The sequence below is a fragment of the Poecilia formosa genome, unplaced genomic scaffold (genome assembly GCF_000485575.1).
Source record: "Poecilia formosa unplaced genomic scaffold, Poecilia_formosa-5.1.2 Scaffold30, whole genome shotgun sequence".
Lineage (NCBI taxonomy): Eukaryota > Metazoa > Chordata > Actinopteri > Cyprinodontiformes > Poeciliidae > Poecilia > Poecilia formosa.
This window is the reverse complement of record NW_006799969.1, coordinates 3340721-3368253: the sequence shown is the minus strand read 5'-3', so window position 1 is coordinate 3368253 and position 27533 is coordinate 3340721. Positions and strand designations below refer to the sequence as shown.

General features: G+C 40.1%; 5 protein-coding genes across 9 annotated transcripts; 4 read left to right on the top strand and 1 right to left on the bottom strand.

Moving 5' to 3' along the window:
- On the top strand, positions 1-10516 carry nek9 (NIMA related kinase 9). Its single transcript, XM_007549297.2, has 23 exons — positions 1-730; positions 1826-2003; positions 2080-2135; positions 2227-2297; positions 3546-3651; positions 3792-3923; positions 4020-4130; positions 4236-4300; positions 4377-4427; positions 4514-4706; positions 4799-4943; positions 5040-5240; positions 5830-5876; positions 5976-6137; positions 6220-6328; positions 6407-6568; positions 6693-6860; positions 6952-7005; positions 7087-7271; positions 7577-7723; positions 7858-7953; positions 8039-8092; positions 8849-10516. The coding sequence occupies exons 1-23, from the start codon at positions 545-547 to the stop codon at positions 9029-9031; spliced, it is 2862 nt and encodes a 953-aa protein (XP_007549359.1). The 5' UTR covers positions 1-544; the 3' UTR covers positions 9032-10516.
- zc2hc1c (zinc finger, C2HC-type containing 1C) lies at positions 9995-13293 on the bottom strand. Its single transcript, XM_016670135.1, has 3 exons — positions 13027-13293; positions 11452-12697; positions 9995-10753 (listed from the first exon to the last, which is right to left on the bottom strand). The coding sequence occupies exons 1-2, from the start codon at positions 13056-13058 to the stop codon at positions 11494-11496; spliced, it is 1236 nt and encodes a 411-aa protein (XP_016525621.1). The 5' UTR covers positions 13059-13293; the 3' UTR covers positions 9995-10753; positions 11452-11493.
- A 693-nt stretch (positions 13294-13986) lies between these two features.
- On the top strand, positions 13987-16002 carry acyp1 (acylphosphatase 1, erythrocyte (common) type). The gene is made up of 3 exons (XM_007549296.2): positions 13987-14158; positions 14252-14339; positions 15688-16002. The coding sequence occupies exons 2-3, from the start codon at positions 14259-14261 to the stop codon at positions 15901-15903; spliced, it is 297 nt and encodes a 98-aa protein (XP_007549358.1). The 5' UTR covers positions 13987-14158; positions 14252-14258; the 3' UTR covers positions 15904-16002.
- Positions 16003-16346: 344 nt separating this feature from the next.
- Positions 16347-24507, top strand: mlh3 (mutL homolog 3 (E. coli)). Of its 3 annotated transcripts, XM_007549293.2 has the most exons (13): positions 16347-19482; positions 19614-19715; positions 20599-20678; positions 20800-20904; positions 20985-21069; positions 21157-21225; positions 21480-21588; positions 21857-22016; positions 22116-22139; positions 22244-22322; positions 22418-22569; positions 22671-22748; positions 24429-24507. In XM_007549293.2, the coding sequence occupies exons 1-12, from the start codon at positions 17064-17066 to the stop codon at positions 22740-22742; spliced, it is 3456 nt and encodes a 1151-aa protein (XP_007549355.1). In that variant the 5' UTR covers positions 16347-17063; the 3' UTR covers positions 22743-22748; positions 24429-24507. The 3 variants fall into 3 exon arrangements, with proteins under 3 accessions (XP_007549355.1, XP_007549354.1, XP_007549356.1); XM_007549292.2 differs by lacking the exon at positions 24429-24507 and having other exon boundaries at positions 22671-22860; XM_007549294.2 differs by lacking the exons at positions 19614-19715; positions 24429-24507 and having other exon boundaries at positions 22671-22860.
- fosaa (v-fos FBJ murine osteosarcoma viral oncogene homolog Aa) lies at positions 23603-26851 on the top strand. 3 transcript variants are annotated; one of them, XM_007549295.2, is made up of 4 exons: positions 23603-24548; positions 25190-25417; positions 25750-25857; positions 25953-26851. In XM_007549295.2, exons 1-4 carry the CDS (start codon positions 24201-24203, stop codon positions 26622-26624), a joined length of 1356 nt encoding a protein of 451 aa, XP_007549357.2. In that variant the 5' UTR covers positions 23603-24200; the 3' UTR covers positions 26625-26851. The 3 variants fall into 3 exon arrangements, with proteins under 3 accessions (XP_007549357.2, XP_016525614.1, XP_016525613.1); XM_016670128.1 differs by lacking the exon at positions 23603-24548 and adding an exon at positions 24570-25010; XM_016670127.1 differs by lacking the exon at positions 23603-24548 and adding an exon at positions 24571-25101.
- Positions 26852-27533: the final 682 nt, after the last annotated feature.

The following is a 27533-nucleotide window of genomic DNA, read 5'->3' as shown; positions in this document are numbered from 1 at the left end:
AACTTTTACTCAATTTCCCTTCGACGTTTGAAGCTGACATGTAAAGTATGCTTCCTAGAGTAGAATAACAATCCATTGGCAGCTTTAAAAAGTGTTAATTTCAGCTGAAGGTTGCCTTTGTTGCTAACAGATTAGCTAAAATCAAGCTAACCGCTAGAACAGAAGCTAAACTTAACCGGAAGTTATCTCTTGTTACTTTCACAGTAAAATACTGCATAACGCATTTAAAGTTGGAAGACTTTATTTTGGAAATTGAATGAAAAGTTGACTGAGCGTCTTCACCATAATGTGTTGTACTTGATGTTTGTGTAACTAATGTAGTTGCACTCATTTGGCTGCGATATCTATTTGTGGCTGTGTGTGCTACATGCGACTTGCAGGAATCTGGTCGTGTTTTTTGGTCTGAGCAGCTTTTTCTTGTGGTCGAAAAGGGCTAATATGGTACATGCCTACGCACTTATGAGTATTTCATGAAGTGTTGTCGTTAGGCCTTGTCGGGTTATTTCCACCCCTCTGTCTGTGGTTAACAAATCCCCCAGTAGAAATGTCTCTGGAGGACTATGAGAGACATTTCGACTCGCTGAACTCGGATTTAGGCGGCGGGTCTGTGGTCAGCGAGCGATCAGCTTCAGGCACATTTAATGGCGAGGAGGAGAAACTGCATTACATTCCTATCAGGATCCTCGGAAAGGGGGCGTTTGGTGAAGCTACTCTGTACAGAAGAACAGAGGTAAGTAGGTTAAAGCTAATTCACACCAGTATGTTGTTCGCAGAGTCTTTCTGAAGTACTTTTTCCTCTAACATGTTTTCACATGTTGACAATTTACAGACACAACTTTAATGCTCTTTATTGGAGTTTTTGTGCATAATTGGTACATAATTGTGAGTTGGAAGGAAGGAACAAATGGTTCTCAATACCTTAGTAATTAAATATCTGATCACATGGTGTTCCTCTGAATCAGGGGGTTAAAATACTAAACAACCTGATAAAAAAGTCTGGTTCTGTTTTGAGGACTACTCAGATTATTGTGAAAGAAGAATACTTCATAATATCAAGAAAATTAGAGAAAACGCTGAGGATCCTCTTCATGATACCGATATACAATAAAATTCAGCCAGAGGCTGCTGTAATAGTTACAGACCACTACAAGAAATCCTTCCTGCCAATAGCATCTACAATAACTCTGTGTGGAAAATTGTACAATATGAATTACAGCAGCATTTGTATTCTCTCTGGGATTACAGTATTTTTGAAATGAATTTGCAGTCTACTCCCATTTCTCTGATACACTTAAATGCAAGTCATTGCAACAATTTGTCTTGAGAAGACACCTGACTAATAGAGTTCACATCCCTCTATTTTAATCTCAGTTTAAATTCTGCCTTTCTGTGAGGATGTCAGTGGCATGTTGAACATTAACAAGGACAAGACAATCAGCAATCCAAGGCTTAAGCATATAAATGAGCACTGTTCATCATATAATATGAAAATGGAAAATCATTTTGGTTTACTGAGATATTAAATCCCATGCCAAACTTTCCGCATGAAGTCTGCATGTTCTCTCTGTGCATTTGTGCATTCTCTCCAACTACTCCAGCTTCTTCCCACAGTCCAAAAACGACTCTGCTAGTTTAATTAGTCTATCTAAAATGTCGTTTAGGTGTGTGTAAATATTATTATAATATTTTATTTTTTTGTGTGTAGTCATCAGACGCTTTAGAGTTATATCCTCTCGTGTTTCTTTTTAGTCGTATTCTCCACTCTTTGATTAACAATTACCTGCATTTGTTTCAGCCGTTTTCTTGTACTGTGTTTTGTTTGCAGGACAACTCCTTAGTTGTGTGGAAGGAAGTGGACCTGAACTCGCTCTCGGAAAAGACGCGCCGAGATGTCATGAATGAAATAAGCATCCTCTCCATGCTGGAGCACAACAACATCATAGCGTACTTCAATCACTTCATGGATAAAAACACTCTGCTGATCGAGATGGAGTACTGCAATGGTAAGACAATAAAGTTTCATGGTTCGTTCTGTGACTTGGTTTAAAAAGAGAGTCCTAAAGAGCTGTGTCCTCGCAGGAGGAAATCTGAATGACAAAATCATCCAGCAGAGAGGAAAGCTTTTCTCCGAAGAGGTGCAGGATCATCTTTTTTTGTTTGTTTGTTTGTTCATTTCAAAGACAGATATTTGTGATTATGTTATTAATCTCCTTAATGTTTCTGTAGATTGTTATATGGTACTTGTACCAAATCACCTCAGCAGTGGCCTACATTCACAAGGCTGGGGTCATACACAGGTGAGATGTTATTGTTATTGAGAGGATCTTGCAGGCCATGTGTTTGCTTGAAACACTTCAGGTCAGTGCCTTGCAAAATTATTATTTCTCAAAGATTTTCACATCCTGTCTTGTTTCAAAACCAATTTGCAATGTACTGCAGTGGGGTTTCATCTGCTAGACTGACACAAAATTGCAGAGTTTATTTTCAGTGGCCAATGTTTTTTGTTTCTAAAGTGATTTTATAAATAAAGGTGGATTGGAAGTTATTCCTGACATTATGTTGTACAGCTAGCTTTGTTTTTGTGCATAGGCTGATTGATTCCCTCTTGTTTTGATTGAAGCCCAATCTTATAACATTGTGCATCTTTCTCATATTTTCATTTTTCTTTCTTCTTTTTTTTTTTTTGCTGTCTGCATCACATTAAATTTAAAAGAAGCATCCCCAGCAACCACAATAACCGCCCCCGTGGGAAAAACAATTCGGCGGTTGGACAGTCTGAAATTGTATAATGTAAACAAAGAATTGAGACAAGAGAAATTGACTCAAATCTTGTTCAGTGTGATGTGCAAAGTCTGCTTCCTGTCTTTCTGCGTTCTGCCTTGGAACCAAAAAGTCACGTTTTTGTTTTTCCACATTCTTCGAGAAGCACAAATAGCAGTGAACTGCAAAAACTCTTCATGTAGCTTTTTTTCAACAACGGTAATAGTTCTGTTGATATATTCTTGCACCTGAGCTATGAAACATTGCAGCTCTTCTAGAGTTACTTTAAACCAGTTTTCTGCTTCTCTCTTTCATGCTTTTCTTTCCTGGCCTGCACGGCCGTGTTTTTGTAGTTTTGAAAATGTACCAGACCGTTTCAGTTTTTAGATGATAGATTAAACAGTGCTCAGTTAGATCTGAAAAGTTTGAGATGCTGTTTTATAATATCACAGTGTTTAAAACATCTCCCAAATCCCCTACTAAATTTATAAGGATATTAAATTACACAAAGGTGTAAAGTGGATTCCACTCACCTAATTGGTGATTTCTATAGAGATATTCACAGGGGACTGAATACAAATGGTAATAATATTTTTCAGGTTTTTATTTCTAACACTTTTAAAAGACATTACCTTCTTGTAAGTAATGTACTACTTTGCGTTGGTCTGTTCCATAAAATCCGAATAAAAATACCTTTAAGTTTGTGGTTGTGATGCGACAAAATGTTAAAAAAGTATTTTCACAAATGACAGATGTACATTAATTTGGTCTGTTTTTTCTTTTAGAGACATCAAAACTCTGAATATCTTCCTAACAAAAACCAACCTCATGAAACTGGGAGATTATGGCCTTGCAAAGAAGCTAGACTCTGAGTTTTCAATGGCAGAGACAGTGAGTCCCTCTCAATCCTCAAAACATTTGTGTAGCTTAATTTCTGTGTTGTACCTTCTCAGTTTATCTCTGGCATTATTAAAACAAACACTCTATGATGTCTTAAGATAACTCTGTCTCCTTCTTCCCGCTGTCTGCAGTGTGTGGGAACTCCTTATTACATGTCACCTGAACTGTGCCAGGGTGCAAAGTACAACTTCAAGTCAGACATTTGGGCCATGGGTTGTGTCCTTTTTGAAGTCTTGACTCTTAGAAAGACATTTGATGCCACGGTGGGTTTTATTGGTTGATTGTGACTTGTTGGATTTTATGCATGGAATTAACTTCCTGCTATAATAATTGTCTCTTTTCTTTTTGTGTCTAAATAGAACCCTTTAAACCTCTGTGTTAAAATCGTCCAAGGAAACTGGACTATGGATGTGAACACAGATTGTTACACCAGTGCGTTGATCCAGTTAGTGTATGAGTGCCTCAATCAAGTGAGTCAGGGGAATAATCAGTCTTATTGTGAATCACCTCTAGTAATAAACAGTCTTGGGTAAAAATAGTGCCCCTTTGATAAGCATGTGATGTTTGTGTTGCAGGATCCTGCAAAGAGGCCAACAGCTGATGAAATCCTGGACCAGCCTTTCATCTCCTGCCTCCGACAGTAAGACCATTTATGAGTCGTAAATTAACCTGCCTGCAAATACGAATCCTTCCCTGAATATTTGTCTTTCTGTTAGGGAGCTTGACGAGCGAGTTGTTATGCTGAATTTGGCAATGAAGAAACCAAAGTGAGTTAACGTACAGTGTGTGAAATGTTCCAGAAGCCTCACTGTCATTATTTAAGTCCTGTGTTGTAATTCCGTTGCTTTCCAAGGCTGAGCACAGTGAGTGAAACTCCTGTTGCCGTCGTGACGACACGCTCACGGGAGGTTTATTACTGGGGAGGAGGGAAATTCACCCCCCAGAAGCTCGACTCGTTCAAAGCTGGCAGCAGCCCCCAACACGTGTGTGCAGGAGAAAATCATTTTGCAGTGGTGACTGTGGAAAAGGAGCTGTACACATGGGCTGTAAGTACCAGTTGTTTACCGGAAAGCAGATATTGTAATGTTTGTCTTCTTTTTTTTTTTTATTATTTTAAAGCAACTTTTTGCTTTCTTAGGATGTGCAAGGAGGAGCTAAGATGGTGGGCCAGCTGGGGCACGGGGACCAGGCGTCGTACCGGCAGCCGAAGAGGGTGGAGAAGCTCCAGGGGAAGGCTATCCGGCAGGTCGCATGTGGGGCCGACTTCACTGCCTGTGTAACGGGTGGGTTAGAAATGCATTCAAAACTCACCGAAACAAGTTTCGGCTGCTGCTCTGTAAGATTTTCCATTAAAAGAAATTCTGCTTCTTCTTGTGCAGACGAAGATCAGCTGTACATGTTCGGGTCAGATTATTACGGCTGCATTGGTGTTGAACGTGAGATGGGCAATGAAATTTTGGAGCCGGTGCTTCTGGTGTTTTTCGAGGAGCGCCGTGTGCGCCAGGTTTCCTGTGGAGACAACCACGTTGTGGTGCTGACCCAGAACGGTAGCATCTACTCGTGGGGCTGTGGAGAGTACGGTACGTAGTGTGTTGCTCTGACAATACAGCAGGTACAACCCTTCACGTTGTAGCTCAACAGAAAGTAAAAGGACAAAATGTCCAGTTCTCAGTTTGCCACGACACATGTAGAGGACTCGGCAGACAAAAAGAAGAGAGGGTGATCTGGTCTTTTTTCGCCCACGTGCAAAATGTTATGTGTGGCAGAAAACCTAAAACTGCTTTCTTCTTTCCTGCGTGTTAGAGTCAAAATTCTTTGCAGATAATTTGTCTAATTTGGTTGTTTAGGTTACTATTTTTTGTGTCTGTGCAAATTTAATTCAGCATTAATTTGCTTAAGACCGCCTTAGTGCAGTTGAATGTTGTTACTTGTTGCAACAGTAGGGCTTGGTTGATTTGGCGAGTCAGGAGTTGGGATAGCAAGCATTGATCAGAGTTTCTCAGCTTTGTGTGATCAACAAGAGTTCCTGTAATTGGGAAAGGTGAAGTGATGAGGTTGGGACAAAATTCCCTTCAATGTGCTATCGTTACATTTGATTGGCTTATTGTAGTAAAGCATTTTAAAAAGCGTCAAGTACCATGCGCTTATGTCTCTGGTTTGCTGCCGCAGGGCGTCTTGGCCTTGAGTGTGAGGATGATTTCTCCTCTCCGATGAAAGTAAGACTCCCGTCTGTGTTTTAAATATTTCCCAGTGAAAAGAATTAGTGTTTGTATCTCTTACCATCTGAGGTCATGTGCACTGTTTTCTTCTTTTAGGTGGAAGTTCCTAGAGGTGCCAGCATTTCCTCAGTGTCATGTGGCAGCGATGGCACCTTCTTTCTAACTGAGATGGGCAAAGTGTTGGCATGTGGAAACAATGATTTTAACAAGCTGGGGTTGAACCAGGGCATCTCTGGTATCAAAAACCACTCAGGAGAGGTAATGGGTTGTACCTGTAACTCTGTAGCAACAGGCTCAAGATGTGTTCATGAACTTTCTTTCTTTTGTCGTTACTTCTTAGGCTTACCAGGGCATACCATACATCACCACTCTAACCTTGGTCAAACAGCTGGCCCGCTTCAAAATCCAAGTCATAACTCCTGGGAAGACCCATACAGCTGCCATTGATGGTCCGGCAGATGCCCAAACGTGGAATATCTTACACTTTTAAACAGTTGTTTTACTATTTATTCACTCTGGCTTTGCAGAACGAGGTCGTCTGATCACTTTTGGTTGCAACAAGTATGGGCAGCTAGGTGTGAAAGACTTCAAGCGGCACCAAGGTGTCCAGGTCCTTCTTGGACCATTTGGAGGGAAGAGTGTAAGCAAAGTGTCTTGTGGAGATGGATTCACCATCGCAGCCACTGAAGGTAAAAACATTCTCCTGTACAAAATATGGTAGCTGTCATCTGTTAAGGTTTTATGTCAAACCTTGTGACCTTGCATCAGATTATTGGGTCATCAGGTATGTCTCACTGCTTTTTTCCTTTGCAGACAGCCAGATCTTTGCATGGGGAAATGCAGGAAATGGGAGACTTGGAATGCCTGCAGATAAAGGATTTGGTTCCGAGGTTTGTCCTGCCATGCCGAGGCCAATATTTGGTTCCCTTCACCATGTACCTGACCTCTCCTGCCGTGGCTGGCATACCATTATCATAATGGGTAAGTTATTAGAAACCCATTGAAAACACTTCTCTGACAAAAGTAATCAGAGCAGAAGAATTATTTCTTCTTTTTTTTTTCTATTCTCTAGAAAAAGTGCTCAACTCGAAAACCATCCGTTCAAACAGCAGTGGAATATCAATCGGTATGCCTTTTAGTCAGCATCAACAGAAATGGTGATCTTTGGATCGGCCTAATGGCTCTGTATGATTGTGTCTACATTAAGGGCTCGCTCAGGAGGCGTCAACGTCAATGGAGGACCTGGACGTAGAGCCTGGATTGGAAACAGAATGTCGTGACGGTAGTCTTGGGGGAACTCGAGAAGTAAACACAGAGGACCTCCTGGAAGCACCAATGATGACATTTGGAAACCAAACCGGGGACAGTTCTTGTCCTCTGTGGCTTAGAAAGGTTTGCTATAGAGCAGCACCAGTCACATGACATCTTTCAGATATTTTTTTTTCTAGCCTTAATGCTAACAGTCGTCATTTATTCATTGTATTACGTGCATGGTCATATAATACTACAATCGGGCAGTTATGAAGCAGGGCTGTACTTGTAAAACAAAAGGATAAAATGTTTTACATTTCAAACTGTCTGGTGTTCCCAGTCTCACACGGAATATTGTCTTATATCAACAGCAATTTTTTTCTACTTTCCAGTTTGTACAAGACTTATTAAAAAAATAAAAGCTGTATGTGGTTCTTGCCCAATAGGAACTTGAGGATGCAGAGTTTATCCCAATGCCAGATGAGTCTGAACAGTCTGATCAAGGCCAACTCGCCTCCTTTTCCAAAAGCGTAACTCAGCCATATGAAGAGCTGAAGGAGCTCAAGGCAGCAGCAGAAGCTGTTACCAATGAGGTAGGATCAGTGGTAAAAATAAACCCTCCTGTTTTTTAAAATGTTTTTTAATTTAAATAAAATCATGATCTGTTTGTTCAAAATTCTGCTTTTGTGACGGTTCAAAACTGAAGACTTATTTTCTGGCCCTGCAGACAAGACGAATGAGCTACGACAAAGTAAAATGTTTGGATGGGGGCACAAATGGAGAATATGGTGCCTGCTGCAAAGCCAGCAGTGAGGTGGCTCAGGTATAAGATTCACTCACTCATCAGTGCAAGTCATGATCTTTTAATTCACCCCAGAGTATCAATGACAATTCAACACATTTTACAGCTGAAAGAAACACTCGCCCATCAAGAGAAGAGGATTGAGGCACTTGAGAAACAGGTCTTTTTTTTTTTTTTTCCTCCATCACAATTTTTACAAGCTACGGTTGCATCTAAATGAAATATATTGTCAAAATTCATAATTGTTTGTGTTTTCTAAACAAATTATGGGGGAACATTTTAAATAGATAAATAAAAATAATCCAAATTCACAACTAAAGCCTCCTTTCACAAACTACTGCAGTTAAAATTATTCAAACTCAGCGGAGAACACATTTGCAAATCAGATTTGCAAATCTGTTTTGCAAATGTCACACTCCTGATGCAATCTAAGGCTTTATTAGTTTCAGGTGTTTGACATGGAATACCGCAAATATCTGGACTGCCATATTTCTAGCATCGTTTCATTGCATGCTAGAAATACGGCAAAGACAAAAAAAAAGTCACTAACTGCTTGGATGAACATGATAAATCATAAAACACTAGCAGAAACATAGTATTCAACTATTGGTGGATAGTTTGCTAGCTTAAAGGTAAAGGAACATTTTTTACATCTCGAGATGGCAGAGAGCTGAAGATCACTACGACGGTGCGCTCTAGCAGAGCATGAAGATGCTTAGCATGAGGAGGTTGAATTCCAAGAATTGATTACTTATCAAAAGTTGCATTTTACATTCAAATTGTGTAATATTAGTTCTCCTTGAGCTACTTTAATAGTTCTTGTTTGATTTGCATTTGCTTCCCGCTACTAGTTCATGTATTGTGGAAAATAAACCTAACAATATTGAAGTCCAGTTGTATATTTTTGCCCTTTCAGATCAAGGAGCAGCAGAAGGAAAATGAACGGCTTTGGGCAGCAATCAATCGCTCCACGCTGCAGGAAAAAGAGCGAGACAGAAACGGAAACCGTCGTTCCGAACCAATGTCGAGCAAAGGAGGGAGCGGGAGAAGATCTGGATTCACAAATCACGGCGGCAGATCAGCTGGAGCCAGCGTGTGAGGTTAAAACCAGACGTATGATGATACAGTTTTACATGATGTAATGTGTATTACATGCACACCTGTTTTCTCCGGGGTGTATTGCTCCAGCTCGTTTCGGCAGACTGAAGTGTTGGCTGGATTCAACATGAACCACCAAAGCTTAATATCTGTGAGACAATCTGACGACAGGGTTGTCAGGCGGTCTGGACGTCAGCTCTGCCTCTGAACAGTTTCTGCACCGAGTCTTCAGTTAGTTGGGACTCAAATATTTGTGTGTGTTCACATAATGGTGAAGACCAGCTCCTGCAACTGTTTGCTAACGGATCCCACGCGAGAAGGTGGGCAGCTTGTGTGAACACAGGACTTTCTTATAAATCACATATTTTCACTGTGTGGATTATCTTCAGCCTCTTTAAATATATATATTTAACATCTTGCCTTTCACAGTTAGAGATATATGTTACTTCAAAAACTTGCATGTTCTGTTTAAAAAAAAAAAAAGAATTGTGTGAAAACACAAAACTACTGATTTATTTTTGTAACACATTTATGCCTCTTGAGATCTTCTTAAATTCAGCATGTGTCTTGTTTACTTTGGGAGTTCTGAACACTTGAACAGTTTCTCTGAGCTTTATTACATGTGGTCCTTCTAACATTTATTTTACACCTGACCCTGCTAGAAGTTTTCCTTTGTTGCTTTTCAAGGCTATTTTTCTTGTGTACTTTCTGAATATGCATTGTACCTTTTTCTGCATCATTTATAAAAGAACTGTTTTGTTGGGTTCTGAATGTTTGATTTGATTATATTTGGGGAAGTTTAGGTTTGCTTTTGACATGTATGTACAGTAGGTCCACCCTCCATTTCCTCTGGAGATGGAGGATTTTCATCCGTTCGCAGGTGATTCCTCAGATCTTTTGAGATCACTGTCTTGATGTAGATTGAATCATTTTACCATCTAGACTTGTTTTTTGTTTTTTTATATATTGTCATTTTCTCTTCTTTTAAACAGCTGGCAGTACTGCTTTGCTTAGTACAATATTGTCCTAATAATGCAAAGGACAGTGTATTTTGTACTTTTCTACCTAATTTTACTCTATTTCTACAGCAGATCTGTAGAATTTTTCAATTCAATAAATGCATTTTTTTTCTTATTGTTTGTGTTTACTTTGAGCACTTTATCTTGTATCCTTTTCAATTTCTAAGGGAATATTTTGTTATGAAACTCATGACCAGGACTGTTTCTTTGAATTCAAAGTTAATAAAACCCAACTCGTGGGGGTGTGAGCTGTCTGCAGTGTACACTTGTGATATAGCTGGTGCAGTAAACTGCAGCAACCCAACGAATTTGGAAAGTTTGCAGATATCACAACACTGTGCCTTTGGTGAGATGTTTTATTTGGCCGTTTTAGCCTTTAATGTTCTGACTGTTATTGCTTCTGTCCACTTATATTTCATCATGACTCTGTTTCTTTTGTTTTGTGTACAAGCCAGAAATAAACAAATAAATTTAAAAAAAAAGCTGCCTAAAACGGTTAAAATTTATTTTGGTACATACATTTTTTTTTTTTTTAAGAAAATTTGCAATCTCGCCCTAGTAGTAGAGAGGGGTCATTTGATGGCAGGAAATCTGAAGGTCCATGTTTTATTTGGGTCATCTTGGCCTTTAATTTCCAGCTTGGAGTTGACCCCTGCAGAGGTCACACATCTTTCCTTGTGATATTGTAATTTCTTCCTCATAACCTGAAAAAAAACCCATCTTTTTAAGTGCCAGTTACAGTATTTACATTAAACATTTGCAATCATATTTGGACTGCAAACTCAGCTATATGAATGTTGATCAAACCCAATGACATAATGCTGTTTTAATTAGACTCCTCCAGTCCTTCAACCTTGGGTGTTGAAGGGAATGCTGATTTTTAGCAAGATTGACCAATATTCCAGTCCTTTTTTCTGCTTATTCCATGAGAGACACTTCACTCTACGGCATGTATCTATGTAACCCATGTCCTATATTCATCTGTGTAGTGGCTCTTTGCTTCAAAATCCCCCTTAAACTCTTGAATTATCTGAGACACTGAATTCTGAGTTTTCATCATCTGTAAGCGATAACCATCAAAATTACAATAAATAATGGTTTGAAACAGATGTCACTCTATGTGCAACAATTCTTCATATGAGTTTAATTTACTGAAGTTTGACAAAAACAAACATTTTCGTGATACATTTCTTTAGATGCCCCTGCATATAATGACATTTAATTGCTTGAACTAATTCCGTACATAGAATACGATTTAAACTGAGTGAAATTATTGAAACAGAGATTGCCCTGTAATTAAAAACCTTCAACTTTTAAAAGTATGCTGGAATTGGTGTTAGAAATGTCTTGATCACCAGAGGATTTTTACCCTGGTACCTCAAAAGATGCATCATTGGCTCACCTCTGAACTTTTGCTTCTGGGGTGAGTTTTCCAGTACTCCCCTTATTTTATTCCTTTCTTCCTATAAGCAGATGTGTTATAAACTGGACGAGATCTTTTCAGCTTTGAACAGATCCTGGTATGTGTCTCCAGCCGTTCACTTCGGAACATCCTGTTGCAGGTTTTGCAGGGAAGAAACTTCAAGGTGTCATTGACCATAAAAGTCTCTGTGAGATCTGCCGGTTGCTGATCGTTGCTTCTTTGAGATGAGTTAGAAACCAGTAGTGGAGCTGATTCTGTAGACAGTTCTCTTTCTTCTCTTCTTTGGGTTTCTGTGGCCGTTCTATGAACAGGTTTAGGAATACTCGTCTGGTGTATGTTCTGCTTATCACCTGAACCATTGGGACTCTTATGAAGAATCTTTTTGTATTTCTTCTCTCTCATCCAAGTTGTGTTGCCCAGAGAAGGCTGGTTTTGTTCATTGTGTTTTTCATCTACTTCTTCCCACATTTTGTAATGTTTTTCACCTACAGTTTTTCCTCTTAGGGGCTCTTTTGCATGCAGGGTTACACTTTTCATTTTTTGGTTAATGACTTCCCCTCTGGCCTCCTGTACTTCATATGTGTTTCTCATTTGATCTCCAGTCCTGGGATTTTCTTTATTTCTTGATCTGGTAAAGTTTCCATGCCAGTCTGCTTCTTCTATGTCAATAAAGTGAGATATCTTGGATTTTTGAGGTTTTTCCTGTTTGCTTTCTTCACTGTGTTGCCTCTCAAATCTGCTCTTGAACACATCACCTGTTTGTGTGTTTCCACCGTCATACTGGATTGATTTCCTTATTGTTTGCTCTACCTTCCCCAGCTTCTCCAGCAGTATTCGCTCTTTGGCATAAATTTCTCCATCCATCTCCAGCTCTCCACTGGGCATTCTTTGGGAGGTTTTCCTTGATCCTCTGATATTTCTGATGACATCAGAATGATATTTTTGAGGCATAAAATTGCTCCTTTCCTGTGTTGAAATACAAATTTTCTCAAAATCATCCAAACCAAGAGGGACTTGTTTCTTAGGTGCTCGTCTGTGGATTATAGCCTTGTTTGGAAATGGGTGGTCCACTCCATCTGCTTTCTTCTTAGAGACAAAATCACAGTGTACATCTCCAGAGCTGCACTGCTTTTGAAAGTCATATTGTCTTGTGAAATTCATCCTGTGTTCATCGCTGTTGAGCATCTTGTTCTTGATAATTCCCACTAGATGTTTCTGTAAATATCTGCAAAAATATAGGAATCAGATAAGATTACAAAAGATGATGTTATCTACTTGACTTTTTACACCTTAAACATTTTTGTAATTTCTCATGTTACAATCACACGTCAGTATATCTTATTGGGAATCAATCCAATTCAAGAAATACTTTATTAATCTCAGAGGGAAATTATATGTTATATCTTATATTACACAATTTTCTTCAAAGAGGAGTTGTTGACGTTGATGGTTGTGGGTAGGAAGGCTCTCCTGTAGCTCTTTGTATTACAACAATTCTGAAACGCCTCTGACTGAAGTCACTGTGGTTGTATAATAGGGTTCTCCATAACTTACTTGATTTTGTGAAGAACCCTTCTTTGCACCATTGTCTCCAGTCGTTCCACAGTATAGTTCCACTGGCAGATTTTTTCACTTAAAGTAAGAAAGATGTCTTGCTATGAGTGAAACAAATTGCCAGTGGAACTTGTACTTTTTTTAAAATCTATATTGAAGAATTGTTGATTCAAAACATGCTTATAGTTCTTGGTGAAAAGTAATTTATAAGTTAGTACTGTCATTTTTCAGTGATATTTGCACGAGAACCGGCCCAAAAATACTTGGTAAGATTTTGTGTTTTTGCAGTATATATTCTGCTTTGTGTTGGCCCATCATATGAAATACCAGTAAGACTGATATTTGTGGTTGTACAGGGACAAAAAGTGACAGTTAAACACTTTTGCAAGACTTTTTCAACACTAGTGCTCAGCTTCACTTTAAGTCCACTTGTTGTTCCTCATAAGATCCAAAATTAGCTGTTATGAGAAATTTCAACTTTGCATCATTATACATGTAATTACCAGTTTAAAGACAGTATGATAAAATCTAAAGTGTCAAAGTAAGGTACAATATTTATTATGAAATAAATAATGAATTATTTAAAAAAGCAAACTGAAATACAACTTTCAAAAGAGAACTGAAAGAAAATACGTCAGAGTTTATAGATAAAAAAATAGAAAGGCATAAACAATATGGATAAACAAAACCATTGAAACAGATGTGTTGGGACTGTTCATCTTCGGACGGACATTATTTTCGTATTAATGCGATGTCAAATTGAGAAGAGTAATCTATTTACTTACCAGTAAAAAAAAAAAAAGACGTCGGTAAGATATATTTCAATGTAAGAACGTGGTATAAATAGGAGATGTCTCCGCTTTTTGCGTCTTCATCATAGCATAAAAATCAACCTCCTTCAACGTTTACATTTGTTGCCTAGAAACCAAGCGTGTCTCTGATTGGTCCTTAAAAAAACGTCACTTCCCGAAATGGAGACCTGTATGTTTAAAATCGAGATCATTCCATACACTGCGGTTGTTTCAACGTTTATCAACGTTTGTTTTATTTAACTAAATTGTTGGACCGAGTCCCATCTTCATCCTGGACAGATAAATCTGGCAGAAATAGAAACAAGCTGTGAAAACAGAAGGTAATCATGCTAGCCTAGCTTGGTGTAGATTGAAATTGCCCACCATGTTGATGTATTTCTCTCATTCATAACGACTCATTTTCTTCTTCATAGGTCCGTTATGTCTGGTGAAGGCTTAATTTCGGTGGATTATGAAATTTTTGGCAAGGTGCAAGGAGTATTTTTTCGAAAATACACACAAGTGAGTTTAATATTGATGGGGGCTCGTTTGATTTTGTTTTGACTAAGATCAAAACCTAAAATCACGATGACTGTTAGCCGTTCAGTCTTCTGTTTGTATTCCTTACATGGGTTTTGATTAACGCCACTACTCTTCATCTCAGGTAATTGTGATAGACCTGCTTGTGAAGGGTTAGTTTTTGACTTCTGCTTAGTTAGATATCGAAAACACACACACAGACACAAACCTATGTTGCAGTACCTCTGCAGAAACCTCTGAAAAATATGGTGCGTTCATACCAAACGCGTTTTGAGCGTCAGGCGCGTCTGGTTTACAATCAAAGTCAATGCGGAGGCGCGTCGAGGGCCGATGTGGAGCGTCTATCGCGACGTGATTTGAACTGTTTTGAGCGTTTGACGCCTCTAACGTGCCGTCGACGCACCTCCACATAGACTTTGAATGTAAACCAGAAGCGCGTGTAGAACAAAATGTCAATCGTCTGCATTCAAAGTCCACACAGTGTCGAACTTGAAGCGTCGGACGCGTTTTTGCCGGGCGTAACACGTTTGGTGTGAACGCACCATTAGGATAGGAGATGCAAACCAATCAAATATTTTGCCAGTAAAGGGGGACTAGTCTAACTACTGAAAATAAAATAACCAAAAACCACTCTAAATTAAACTGATTTACCCAAACCAAAAATGCACACTAAATTTGTACTCATTAAAGTATTCAAATGGGATGAAAGTACCTACTTTGCTATTAATTCTTCAGTGCAAATTTTTGACAGATCAGAAAGTCTCAACAAGTCTCCTGAATAATGGGGAACATCAAGGGCCAAGATACCCTGTCGTTGGGCAGTCCAAATCTGCCCAATGGATGAGTCTTCCTCAAAGCGTTTTGAAGGTTGACTGGTTTGTTGTCCCATACCTCGTCTGATAAGCTAACATAGCCTGAATAGACTTGCATCTGTAGTTCCAGACTGAGAAAACACAAATGCAAAGTTTTCAGGTTAGCAAACACTTGCAACAAGGATCAAATCTTGTCACACAATTGCTAAACTGATGGTGTTAATGAAAGTTATATGAGACTATCAAGAATAATGTTGCTCACTCCATCCTTCCTTACAGCATATTACGCCTTTTTAAACCAGATCTCAAAAACAGAATGGCCATCCAAGTAGACATCTTGAATGACCCATTTAATTTGACATCCCTGAGGAAAAAATATCTGGTTACAGTGTAAAGTCCTCCTATTATGGCACAACACCGTACTTTATGTAATATTCTAACTGCTTGCTCAGCTGTTGCACTGCTTTGCTCATCTATTTATTCCATCTTATACCATATTCTCTTTAATGACTGTCCAGGCTGAAGGGACAAAGCTTGGCCTAGTTGGATGGGTCCAAAACACAGAAGCAGGAACCGTGAAGGGGCAGCTACAAGGTCCATGCAGCGTGGTGGAAAAAATGCAAGAGTGGTTGAAACTGACAGGGAGCCCCAAGTCCCACATCACCAAGGCCGAGTTCAAGAACAAGAAAACTATTGAGAGCCTAGAGCACTCCTCTTTCAGAATAATCAAATGAAATCAGCTATTCGTTGTCTTTAATATTAATATTTATGCTATTAACTATTTTTTTAGCTGGTTGTATTTAAAGCACTAAAGTAAAAATGTATGCATTGTATGTTTGAACTCCTAAATTTGATCAGATCATATAATTTATTTCAAAATGCCTTGAACATGTTTCTCATAGTTAGAACAGCATTGTTCTGAGAAGATAACTTGTTGGAGGGGATTTTTAGCAGAACTGGTTGGTGATAGAAATATGCTTGAGGTAGAGAGAAACTGATTTATATTACCCTGTTGTGTTTGCCTTCTAAATTAAAATTTGTGGTTATTTGCTGCAAGTGTCACAGTAGAAGAAAGCATTTTAGTCGGAATGGCGTTGCCTTCTTTTTGCATCGATAAAAAGTGTTTATATGTGTGTATTATATTACCCTGACCCTGTCAGAGTTCTTTCAGCTAGGGAAGTGCACAAAAAGTACACATTATTGTGATTAGTATTAAAAAAATTAACTGAACTATAAATAAACAGTATAATATTGTAGAATTGTTGGTGAGAAGCATCCTCAACAATTGGTGATTAAGCAAATATTTGGCATGTTTATTTTTAATTGATTTTAATTCATTAGTTTATTGTCAAATGTTCAAAAGAAGCACCTTTGCCTGCCATATCTTCGTTGTGTTAAAACAGAGCACTCACACAACTCAACCGAACCTAACACGCTTGTAGCTCCACGAATTATACTTTTTGCTGAACAAAGTGCCACACACAATATGGCGGCGACGATCCCGTTTTCTCCTAAAGCTTCAAGGGAAGTTGATTCCGCTTTGTGATTGGTTGACGCACGGACGCTAAACTCAGGCCATTTTACAACGAGCCAAAAGGTGGCGGTATTCGTTTCAGCTGTTAGCAGGAAACTGTTAAAAGTAACGTCTTTTTTGTGCTACGTTGACTGAATACGGCAGACAAGGTATTTTCACTGTTGTTTAAATTTTTATTTCAGTTTATTTCCTTTATTAAGTCGCTCAAACTCTGATTTTTTAAAAATGTATTTTATTGAAATATTTAGAACGAGTTTGCTTGGTTGCAACGGTTAACTTTAAAAACCCCGACTGCCTCTCGTCTCGAGTTTGTGAAGTAAAGAGCCAGAAATATAAAGAAAAGTAAAACGAAGGAGCATAATGATAAGGTGTTTGCCAGCGGAGGTTCGGGGGAAACTTCGCTCCGGTGTGGCCATCCCGTCCCTCCAGCAGTGCGTGGAGGAGCTCGTTTTAAATAGCATCGATGCTAGAGCCACCTGTGTGGGGGTCAGGATGGACATGGAGGCGTTTAAAGTCCAGGTGATCGACAATGGATCTGGGATGACTGCTGAGGACATGGAGCGAGTGGGAACCAGATACCACACAAGTAAATGCAGCAGTATTGAAGACCTAGAGAACCTGAAATGTTATGGCTTCAGAGGAGAAGCGTTGGCGAGCATAGTTTCTTTAGCTACGCTTGTTGAAATCTCCTCCCGGACCAGACTGTCAGTGAAAACTCATGTTAAACTGTTCAAGGACGGACAGGGCATGGACGTCTTCGAAGCAGAGGCGGCTCGACCTTCCGCAGGAACGACTGTCATCATCTGCAACTTCTTCCACAACATGCCAGTCCGGAGGAAGAGAGTGGATGCAGTCCTGGAGGTTGAGAGGATCAGACAAAGAGTGGAGGCTGTGTCCCTGATGCATCCTTCTGTGTCCTTCACCCTGAAGAATGACTGCACAGGGGCCATGATGGTGCAGCTTCCCAAAGCCAGAGACACCTACCATCGCTTTGTTCAGATACACAACCTGGCTCGGGCAGAGAAACTGGGAGAGATCAGCCACACACACAAGCAGTTTGAGGTGACTGGCTACCTAGGCAAAGAGGGACACTACAACAACAGCCTGCAGTATCTGTATGTGAACGACAGGCTTCTGCTGAAAACACGGATCCACAAGCTGCTAAACTGTCTCCTCCGCAGGCTGAGCAGCTCAAACCAGAAGCACGACAGCCCAGACGGGACATCTGTGACCCGGAGTCCAAAGCTTAAGCGAAACCAGGATCAATATGGAGTCTACATCATCAATATAAAATGTTCTTACTCTGAGTATGATATTTGTCTTGAGCCAGCAAAAACTCTGGTGGAGTTCAAAGACTGGGATCGGGTTTTGCTTTGCGTAGAAGAAGCAGTGAAGGCTTTTCTCAGGAGGGAGAACTTGGTCTCTCTCTTTTCTCAAGAGGACTTGGACTGTGTGTCCCCTAAGGTTTTTAGTACTGAAAGAACAGATCAAAAAATGGAAACTGAGACAGCTGGCCAAGGAGCTGTTGGCACTTCCACGCTGGACTGCGGTGTTGGAACGAAACTGGCATCTAATTTTGTTCATCGTAGGAGAGCAGATGACAGCGTTTGCCTAGAGTCAGACCTGATTGAGAGCAGAGCTGATGAAGCTCAACGATATGAACAGATGGAGATTGCTTTCAGTGAATATAAGGAGACACCACAACGTGATCTGGAGCCTGCATCAACTGATATAAACAAAGGCGAGCAAGCATTCTCCGAAGCCCCTGACAATTTAGACAAAGAAAAGAGACAAGATTGTGCAGAGGAAGAAACCCAGCAGAGCACTAGTGATTCACATTTACCCACCAGCCAAATTCCAATGTCTCAGCTCGATTTGAACTTTAATAAACAAATATTGCAGCGTCCTGGCAGAAAGATTAGATTGTCTGACCCATATGTTCACCAAAGTCTCTCGACTCAAGATGTATCTCACGGTAACAAGCCTTTGTTTCAGGTTCAAGATTTGGGGCAGAATTGTAAGGAGAAATTAACTGCATCAAAACGTAAAATGACACTTGAATCAAACCGAGACGTTGCTGCTTTCGTCCCCTCAAAGATTCCCAGAGTTATTCCTGTTGAGAAGTTAGCAACATTCAAGCAACCTGGATCGCTTGATAAGTTTAGACAAACATGCAATAAGTCTGTTAAGATGAAATTTCAGCATCCTCAGCCACAGAATGACACTCATGTATTCCAGACGTCAATGTTTGCTAAAAATCCTCACAGTTTGTCTGCTTTTGAAGAAAATAATCAAGATCAAGTTTCAGACTCTCGAGAAGAAGGGATAGCACAGACCATCTCTCTAAACCCAGCAACACTCACAGCTAATCACAGGAAAAGTAAAATATCTTTGGCAGCTAAGCTTTGTCATTTAAAACAACATATGACAGAAGATGAAGAACCCTTGCAGCACACTCATGGGGATATTTCAGAGGACAAAAACAGTCTCACTTTATCTACAGATGACACGCAGTACAGGATCAGCAGTCAGAATCCACAGAACCACAAAGTTCCTGTTGACCCTCCATCGGACAGCAGTTGTAAACAACTGGCTGGTGATGAGGGTGACTCGAGGTGTAATGACTGGCTCCATCATTACGATGCATCTGTCGGAAAAACTGTTTATATCAACAAAAAGACTGGGCTCAGCAGATACGAGGAGCCGGCTTCAGAGGAAACACAAGTACCTTGTACATCTGATGTCTCCAACATGGCTGTGAGTGTCATCTCTGAGATGGGTGAGTTACTTCTCTGTTATATTTTAGCAACTGGTGTACATGTATAAAAGGAGAAAGTAAGAATTCTTCATTAATTTATTGTAAAAAGTTATTTTGTGTTGCCTTCTGTTTCCCTGTTGCTTAAATTGTAGGTGTGGAATACATGTGTTACCCATTTCAGCTGGATTTAGTGTTGCCTTTCCTGCCTAAATCCGGGCAAGGAAGAGTGATTAGCTCAGGGACTGACTGTAGAGGTACATCACAGACAGATTAATCACTGTTCGAGGAGGAGGTGTTGTCACAACTGTTCATACCTTTTACACTTTTTCACATTTTGTCACATTACAACCCTGGTGTACTTTATCTGGATTTTATCTGATAGACCAACTCAAAATGGTGCAGAAGCAGCAGGAAAAAGTTCTGTGGTTTGCAGAGTTTTACCAATAAAAATGGAAGAATAGTGGGTATTTGTATTTAGCCCCAGATTACTCTGATACCCCCAAGTAAAATCCAGTGCAACCCCTTAATCTTAAAGCAGATTTATGTTATGAAACAATATCCCAAGCTATAATAACTTAAAAAAACAGGGGAAGGAGAAAGGCATGTCCTCAGCAGCAGTAGGAAAGCTCGTCAGAATTCACAAGAAAATGAATGGCGCTAAATATAGAAAAATCCAGAAAAAAGGTAACTGCTTTAGCTTGAGATGGAAGTTCACATTTCAGCAGAAAAATGTTTCAGTGGGCTTGTTGAGCTCAAGGCATAACCATGTATTAGAATGGCCCGGTCAAAGTCCAGACTTCTCAAAATCCAGAATCAATGGCAAGAGTTGAAATTAATGTCAACAGACACTCGTCATACAATCTGACTGAGCTTGAGCTATTTTTAGCCAGATGCCTCAAAAGACTTGCAGCTGTGATTTCGTTAAAAAGCGCATCTCCAAATTACTGACTGAGCGATGAATGCCATTTTTTTGCAACACTTCTCAGTTTTTTTTATTCATAAATTATTTTAAAACCATGCTTTATCTACTAGGTGTTGGTCTATTAATAAAATCCTATTAGTTTGTGCTCTGATTTGTGGCTGTGAGAGCAGGAATGTGGCTCATGATGTTACAGTTTGTGTTCCCTGTCCCTGCAGACGATGCCGATCAGAGCGCCAACTCTCTTTCTGCATTGTACTCTAAATGGAAAAATCCAGTGTTTGTCCGCCCACCTACAGTAAGCAAAGCTTGAAGTTTAAGACGTTTGTGGTGATGTTCAAATGTTTAGCTGCTTCCTGCCATAATAAAACTTTTAATAGATTTTACATCTGTTTGTGAACCTGTGTTTTGACTATCAGGTTGGTGTGGATATATCCAGTGGACAAGCTGATGGACTAGCTGTGAAGATCCATAACATCCTCTTTCCGTACCGCTTTTCTAAGAATATGATCCACTCAATGAAGGTGAACTTATTCTTTTGCAACGTTCATGTTTGTTTTATTTGCATTTTATGAAATTAAAATAATTCTTATTTATCCTATAGGTTGTTAATCAAGTGGATAAAAAGTTTCTTGCCTGCCTCATTAATGCAAGAGAAGGAGGTTCAACAGCGCAGACTGAAAGTGAAGGTATCAATTTTAAACTTTTTACCACCTCTTGGTTTTGTGACACAGTTTCAAAATAGTGTAATTTTTTTTCCTCTTTTAAAATCACAGGAAATCTTCTGGTGTTGGTGGATCAACATGCAGCACATGAGAGAGTTCGACTTGAAAATTTAGTTGCAGGTAAAAAAAAGGCGGGGAAAAAAAGGTGGACAGCGTTAAATCCTGCTTATCCACCTGATGTCAGGATCAGGAAAGCTGTGTAATAACTATCCATCCATCCATCCATCCATTTTCTGAACACCCTTGTCCCTCAGTGGGGTCGGGAGGGGTGCTGGTGCCTATCTCCAGCTAACGTTCCGGGCGAGAGGCGGGGTACATCCTGGACAGGTCGCCAGTCTGTCGCAGTGTGTAATAACTAAATATTTTTAATTTAGATTCATATGAAGATGACCCAGATGCCAGCGGGAAGAAACGTCTTTGTTCATCAACCATCTTACCACCTTTGGGGATCAACGTGACAGAAGAGGAGCTCAGGCTGCTTAGGTGCTCTTTCCATGTTTGTGGCTTTCTAAACCAACCACTGAAGATTTTATGATATTATAGCCACACAATTCAACGTATTTTAAACCTGTATACATTTCAAAACATTTTAGTAATAAAAAATGTTAAATACGTTTCACTATGTGCTTTTGTATTCACTCCTTTGTTTATTCTAAATGGAAGAATAATGTAGCAACTGGTGTTTTTACTGATGGGAGTACACTGCTTAAATCTTCACCCCCTTTGATGGTTTTGTTTGGTTTTCTCGAAGGTCTTCTCAGCCACAGTGGAGGAATCTGGGCCTTGAAGTTACTTTCTCAAAGACAGGAGCTCCGCAGGTGTTTGTGGGAAAGGTACCACTGTGCTTCATGGAGAAAGAGAGTAATGAGCTCAGGCGGGGCAGACCATCTGTCATCAAGCCAGTTGTTGAGGTAAAAGATCAGATTTAAGGTGGTTTATAATAATAAGATCAATAAATATGAGTTTTAATGTTCTGTTTGTCAACCTCAGTGCTTTTTTTCTCAACTCAGGAGTATCTTCGAGAGCAGACTGAGGTAAAATGACATTGTTTTTGGATACCTCTTGTACAGCATTGAATTTTTTTTTTATTAATACCCTTAATGAATATTCCATTTTTTCTTCTGTTGTCCTTTTTAAGTTGCTCCGTCTAACAGGCAGAGTTGGAGGAACTTTGCCCCTTACTGTTTTGAAAGTACTTGCCTCACTGGCATGCCATGGTAAAAAAAATTAAATTATCACTGTTTTCTTGCCTTGTGTTTTTTTTCCAATGAGTCAGAAGTATTTTATCCTAATGCCTGAATCTGCTGAAAAGGTGCCATCAAGTTTAATGACACTCTGAGCCGGGACGAGTGCCGCAGCCTGGTCGCATCCTTGTCTTCGTGCCAGCTGCCCTTCCAGTGCGCCCACGGCCGTCCCTCCATTGTTCCGCTAGTAGATATCCTTCATCTGGACAAGGACCAGAAGGTACCAGAAAGCATCAATAAATCCTTATAAAAGCAATCTGTGGTTTAATCAGTTATACAGCACTGAATTCTGATTGTGCTTATGCGTTTTTGTTCCTGTAGGATTTCCAGAAACCCAACCTGCAGAAGCTAAGAAGAATGTATAGAGCATGGGAGCTGTATGGAAATAAATAAAAAAAGGTGTGCTTTAAACGTGTAGTTTACTGCAAATATAAAAGCTGTAATGAAGTTTAAACTTGATACACGATAAAGTAATAAGTTCTATAGGTAAGACTGTTTGACAACTACATGGCATGGTATTCAGCCACTAATGCATTATTTCCAGAAGTCAAAAAAATGAGCAAGACAAAGATTTAAAGGTTGGTCTCCACCAGCTTGGGACATCTAGAGATAGAAATTTAGCCTGTTCTTTGCTAAACGATTTAAGCAAGTCTTTCGCCTTGGATTGTACAATGTTCAAAACTTTGGATATTGCTCTTTAACTTGAACTTCCCTTGTGGTGGGGAAGTTCAAGTTTTTTTCAAGTTCAAGAGTTTAACTTTAGGGTTTAACTTTAGAGCTGAGGAGCTCTTTTTCTGAACAGCTGCTTTTGTGCTGAGATTCAATTACACACGATGGCTTTTATTTACTAATTAACTGACTTCTGATTTTATGGAGCGGTATCAGAGTAAAGGGGTGAATACAAATGCATGCATGCCACACTTTTAAGACATACTTTGTGTTGGCTTATCACTCAACTTCCCAAGACCTACAGTGAAGTTAGTAGTTGTACTGTGACAAAATGTGGTCTGAATAGTTTGTGCAAATCACTACCATTGTGCAAAACTTGTGATGAGGAGAAAAAAAAAAAAAAAAAGCTCCAATCGTTTTCAATGTCCGAGTGGAAATGTCCTTGAGATTTTCGTGGCTGAGGCATCTGGCCCCAGAGTTTAGAGATGCAGATGTTCAGGTGGGAGGAAAGGATGTTGCTGCTCCAAGAGATTCTCCACTTCTAAATCCTCCTCCTCAGTTCCGGGTCATGTCACATGACTTCACAGCCCCTTCTCCCCCAAACAAAAAGTCTAAGGTCCCTGCTAGATTGGATCGGTAATTTGGACAAAGTGGGCATGACGCTTTGCTGATTGGCGGTCAGGGGTAAAAAGGTGTCTGGGATTGGTAGAGTCGGTCTGTCCTTAACACCGATCTCATCTATTGTTTTCATTTTATCTGCGATGTAAACAAGACATTGCATTTAAAAAAAAAAAAATTCTTAAAAGTATGTACTATTTTAGAAAGACGAAAGAGGCGACACAGAACCGTGTAATTTTATCGATGACGTGCATGATTTCTGCCGCTAAGAAATGAATATATATTTTTGGAAAATTGTGCAAAAGTACATCATCTGGCTGCATCTGATCCACTCGGTCTCTGCAAAACATGTAATTAAATGAATGCACGCACCCTTCACTGCGTGGGAATTATTGGGAATTATCGGCCATATGCAGTCTCTAACTGCATATGGCCGATATTATAATTATTTTCGCAATGAATTCGCATTTTGCCTTTGCCGTCTGCTAAATGTCACAGTGATGCTCCTTTTTTTCCGAGCATGTAGGCCTGTGTGTTTGAGTCCGCCTCTCCCCCCTCCCCTCGATGGTACAGTCCTGGTTCATTCATAAAATTCTAGCAGGGCTTAATAGGAGGGGCTTGCATTCAAGTCATCCAGTTACCAGGTATATACCTGGAGAAAAGACACGCTCTCTGCCCAGCGGAAGTTCTATATATACATTTATATATATATGTATATTTGTCATTGAGCAGGACTCGTGTTGTTGTGTTTTATTTTTTTGTTTATTCACTCTGATGTATAAAAACAACCAGACGCCTGATATGGATGCAGTCTCTCCAACCTTGCGGACAGTCTCTCCTGTCGGGACGCTCTGCCAGAAGACGCCAGAAGAGGCGAGCTCTCCAGCGTCTTCCTCGGAGAGCGGAGCCAAGGTATGAATGGCTTTGTTGATCATGTACATCACTGTTTTATAGCGGCAGGAAAAGGAGGAGGAGGCGCTTTTACAAGCATATAAAACCTATTTTAATGAGAGCCACATAAAAATAAAAAAAACCCAACAGAAAAACAAAACAAGCAGCGGCGCCCTGATGCTTACATTTTTTTTTTTTAATCTTCGAGATGGTGGTTGGGGAGGGGAGGTGATTGATGGGATTTTTAATTAATTTGGATGCGCTAAAAAAAATGTCAGCAGTATGTTTTTGACGCATTGATAGAAACGGATCCATGTGCCGAAGATGATTCGGCTGTATATGGCGCGTTGTTGTTGTGGTTCCGACGTCCTGGGACCAATTGTGAGCGTGTCGATGCAGCGGTTCATTGAGAAAAAAAATAAATCCATTCAGGAGACTCCTCAGCAGCTCTGCGTCAGTGTTGACGTCAGGAACAATGATAAAGTCAAATATTGATCCGGAGAAGGCTATTTCTGGTGAGGGATATGTCAAAACAATACAACATCCAGGGCACCCTGTGTCTTCTGGTCATATTGTAGGTTTTATTGGTGACAATAAGATAATTTAAAAAAAAAGAGAGAGAAGAGACATCAGTAATCCTTTGTCAATTTCATGTTTTTCAGGAGGTCAGCCAGGATATGAGTGCTCAGGACAATCCATTTGTTCCAACAGTTACAGCAATATCCTCCACCCCAGATTTCCAGTGGATGGTCCAGCCTACGATTATTACATCTGTCTCCCCGTCTCTGGGCAGCAAGCAAGCCAATGAACCGCAAAGTTCTCACCAGGCAACACCCAAAGCAGGCGGGAGCAAGGGAAAAAATGCTGCCAGAAAGGGGAAAACGGAGCAGGTGAGAGTAGCTCAGATTAAGCCAATCTGCAGTCCAACAGAGAGAGGCAGAAATGTGAATTATACATGATGATGAGTTCCTTGTGCTCATCAGTGCTGTTGTGTGCGCACTCCTCGACAGCTGTGTGCCTTCCTTAGGATGTCAATTTAAATTCAGGTCACAGCAAGTCTGCAACAATGATCTATTTTTAGACGCATTGCAGCGAAACATGCTTTCGCCCATTTTTCTTTGCTTTTTTTTTTTTTTTTTTCCCCACCACAGCTTTAACTGAGAATGGATGGAGTGGATGAGGAGATGCAGGCAGTAACTGAATCATTTCTTTCCTTCCCCAGCTGTCTCCAGAGGAGGAGGAAAAGAAGCGGATAAGACGGGAGAGGAATAAAATGGCTGCAGCAAAGTGTCGCAACAGACGGAGGGAGCTCACAGATACGCTGCAAGCTGTAAGTAAACAGTGAGGCATTTACTCAGCTGTCATTTGCACTTACTGCTGCGCGTTTGTCCACGTGGATGATTTTGGATGTCGATCTTTCTGAAGGAGACTGACAAGCTGGAGGAGGAAAAAGCAGCCCTGGAGACTGAAATAGCCAACCTGCTCAAAGAGAAAGAGCGCCTCGAGTTCATCCTCGCCACACATAAATCAGTATGCCAGATCCCAGAGGAGCTGGAGTCCATTTTACAGGCTTCGGTGAGTTCCCCAGAGCTGCCGCCCAGTCCGGATGAGGACAGGCTTCAGGATGAAGGCATCCAGGAAGCTCCTTCACTCCAGGACATGGACATCCCCAGTGATCCGTCCACAGCCATCTCTGGGAACTCCAATATCTTGCTGTGTGCCAACGCTGAAATCAACATCTCTGATCTGGAGCCCTCCCTGGACATTAAGGAGGGGCTACTAGACAATATCCTACCCAGTCTGGAGGACAGGATCCCCATGGAGACGGCTCGATCAGTGCCAGACATAGACCTGAGCAGCTCCCTCGGCGTCTCGGACTGGGAGACCCTGTATAAGTCTGTCTCCTGTGACCTGGAGCCTCTCAGCACTCCGGTGGTGACCTCCACCCCCACCTGCAGCAGCTACCTGTCTGTGTTCACGTTTGCGTGTCCCGAGCTGGACTCTCTCGCGGAGGAGGAACTGGACGGCCTTAAAGGTGGTCTGAGCAAGGCTGAATCCGTTGATATTCTGAACTCGCCAACGCTTCTCGCCTTATAATCCACGGAGAGGGAAGAGATCTGCCTGATCTGTTTTTTTTTTTTTGTTTGTTTGTTTTTTTGGTTTGCAGGTACCTGACTTTAAAATGAAATCAACAACATATGCCCAGATATGCTGTAACTGTTCAAGGAATACCTAAATGAATTGTCTTGTGTTTGACTGAGTATGTAACTTTGTCCTGATACTTAGCCAACAGAGTGATGTAGCTAAAAGCATGGCTGTTAATTCAACAAGAGGGACTGACGATTTGGTTTCAAAAACGCATGCAGAGAAAATCCAAATAATTTTCAAAGCTTATCTATAGGTATTCATGATCTGTTAATAGATCTAAAGTGTACTGTGCAATTTGATGTATCTGTATGGTGTTTTTTGTGCCAAAAGTGTATTGATCGCTGTATGCATTTACATATTCATCCATACATCAGCTGTGCTTTGACCTCATCGTTGAAATGTTGAAAGTTTTCCATGAAAACATCCAGTGCTATACACTATATTAATATATACATATATATTATATCTATTGAGATGTAACTTTTATTTATTTTTTTACCTTTCAGATTTTGACTTATTTGTCAACATTTAAAAAAGAGAGCATTGATTGCTTATCTATGCTGCTGACTAATAATAATAAATCTATGTTTCCAATGGTGTTCGTTGATGTTGAGAATTTTTTTATCAATAATTTTGACCTTTGTTTTTCAGAAAGAATTGGGCTTAAATTTTACATGAATCTAAAAGTGCAAGTAAGACTCATAGTGCCTCAACATTTTATCACCTTGCAGATGTAACTAATTGCATTTTATTTGAATTATATAGAAAAATTATTTCTAAAGAAAGAGAAACAAGCTAACAAAAGAGTGGTCTGAACATATATTTAACCCCATTTGAGTCAAATAATTGTACATTTAA